At 42.7% G+C, this 2500-nt stretch overlaps 1 protein-coding gene across 2 annotated transcripts in view; it reads right to left on the reverse strand.

The window, feature by feature from the left end:
* LOC143274882 (uncharacterized) overlaps positions 1 to 2500 on the reverse strand; it is a 46761-nt gene that overhangs the window by 4831 nt on the left and 39430 nt on the right. For both annotated transcript variants that reach the window (XM_076578856.1, XM_076578857.1), the window contains exon 8: positions 1275 to 1426. In XM_076578856.1, coding sequence (XP_076434971.1) covers positions 1275 to 1426 — 152 coding nt within the window. The remainder of the gene's footprint in view (positions 1 to 1274; positions 1427 to 2500) is intronic.

The raw sequence follows: 2500 nt of genomic DNA on the forward strand, positions 1-2500 counted from the left end.
AGCTCTCTCTTTCTCACACACACACACACACACACACACACACACACACACACACACACACACACACACACACACACACACACACACACACACACACACACACAACGATAGCAACAACAACAACAACGATAACAACAACGACGACGACGACGACAACAACAACGGTAACAACAACAGTGACAACAACAACAGCAACGACGACAACAACAACGATAACAACAACAACGACGACGACGACAGCAACAATAACAAAGACAACAACAACGACAACAACAACAACAACAACAACGACAACGACGATAACAACAACAGCAGCTTCAGTTTCAATTCTTCAAAGAGACATCACTGCGATCAAACAACTCCATGTACACAACGCCACATCTGCCAGACAGATGCCTGACCAGCAGCATACAAACCCACGCTCTTAGTCAGGCCTAGAATGCATGCATAATATATATTATTGTATACCATATCAGAGTGGATTTCTTTGACAGAATTTTGCCAGAGGACTACACACTCGTTGCCATGGGTTCTTTTTATTACTTTTTTTTTTTAAGAGTGCCAAGAGCATGCTGTTTATCGCCTCGTCCGAATGACCACACGCTCAGTTTTAATTTCCCAGTTAAACTTGGGAGAAAGGGCGAGAGCGGGATTCGAACCCACACTCTCACTGACTCTCTGTATTGGCAGATGAGCGTTGTAACCATTCTGCCACCTTCTCCAATAACAACGACGACGACGACGACAACAACAACAACAATACAACAACAACAACGACAACAGCAAAACAACAATAACAACAACAACAACAACAGCATACACCATGACTACCATGGAGTGATGGCCTAGAGGTAACGCGTCCGCCTAGGAAGCGAGAGAATCTGAGCGCGCTGGTTCGAATCACGGTGCAGCCGCCGATATTTTCTCCCCCTCCACTAGACCTTGAGTGGTGGTCTGGACGCTAGTCATTCGGATGAGACGATAAACCGAGGTCCCGTGTGCTAGTATGCACTTAGCGCAGGTAAAAGAACCCACGGCAACAAAATGGTTGTACCTGGCAAAATTCTGTAAAGAAAAAAAAATCCACTTCGATAAGAAAAACAAACAAAATGCACGCAGGACAAAAATACAACAACAAAAATGGGTGGCGCTCTCAGTGTAGCGACGCGCTCTCCGTGGGGGGAGCAGCCCGAATTTCACACAGAGAAATCTGTTGTGACAACAAAAAAAAAAGAAAAAAAAGAAAGAAAGACAATACAACAACCAGCCATTACCAGACGCCAGGTCGCCCTCAGTGATGTTGCACTGCTCTTCGTACAGCCCGAAGATATGTTGGGGGTAGAGAACATCCATAAGCGCTCCGAAGATGGGGCACGTCATCGGAACCTCGCTGCCCTGCAGGCACGCGCGGAAATCTGCGTAGGCGCTGCCATCACGTGCACATGCAAATGAGGGGGTCGGGAGGAGGGGGAGCGGGGGGGGGGGGTGGGGGTGGGGGACAGCAACGAACAAATGAAAGCGTGAAGGAAGAGGAATTTTAAGTTGAGTGTCATACACAATCATTATCATAGTAATAATAATAATAATAATAATAATGATAATAATGATGATGATGATAATAATAATAATAATAATAATAATGATAATAATAATAATAATAATAATAATAACAGTGTACATTAGTGTACATATATGGCGCAAACTCCCCCCCCCCCCTCTCTCTCCCCCCCCTCCCCCACTAAGGATGGGCTCAAAGCGCCTCACATAAAACAATACATATACAAACAATAGTGCGTTATACAGAATAAGAAGCACATAAGGACATAGATGTGACGAAGAAGAAAAAGAAATCTGTATCCATAACTACAATACTACAAAATGCAGATATGAATAATTGCAGGAAAAAAAGAAAGGCACAAAATACACCCCTTCACCCCCATCATCCGCCCCTACCCCCACCCCGCACACACACACACCGACACAGCAATCATATTGATGGTGATTGTACACTTTTTTTTTTCTTCCCCAAAGAGTGCTGAATCTTAACATTTTGAATGTTATCAAGCTTAGACTGATTTGGTTGTTGGGTAAAATTGCTTCGAGTTCGTTGTCTGTTGTTTGTTTTGTATCTGTGGTTATATATATATATATATATATATATATATATATATATATATATATATATATATATATATATATGTGTGTGTGTGTGTGTGTGTGTGTGTGTGTGTGTGTGTGTTGTGTGTGTGTGTGTGTGTGTGTGTGTGTGTGTGTGTGTGTGTGTGTGTGTGTGTTTACCTGTTTTTTGTTTTTATTCTTTCTTCCCTTCCCTCCTCCTACTCTGTCTGTATGTCTGTCTGTTTCTGTCTTTGTTTCTCTCTCTCTCTCTCTTTCCTTCTGTTTTTTATTTCATTTTCTTCTTCTTCTTCTGTCTGTCTCTCTGTCTGTCAGTCAGTCTGTCTCTGTATGTCTGTCTGTTTCCGTCTTTATTTCTCTCTCT

This window comes from Babylonia areolata, chromosome 29, assembly GCF_041734735.1.
Source record: "Babylonia areolata isolate BAREFJ2019XMU chromosome 29, ASM4173473v1, whole genome shotgun sequence".
Taxonomy (NCBI): Eukaryota; Metazoa; Mollusca; class Gastropoda; order Neogastropoda; family Buccinidae; genus Babylonia; species Babylonia areolata.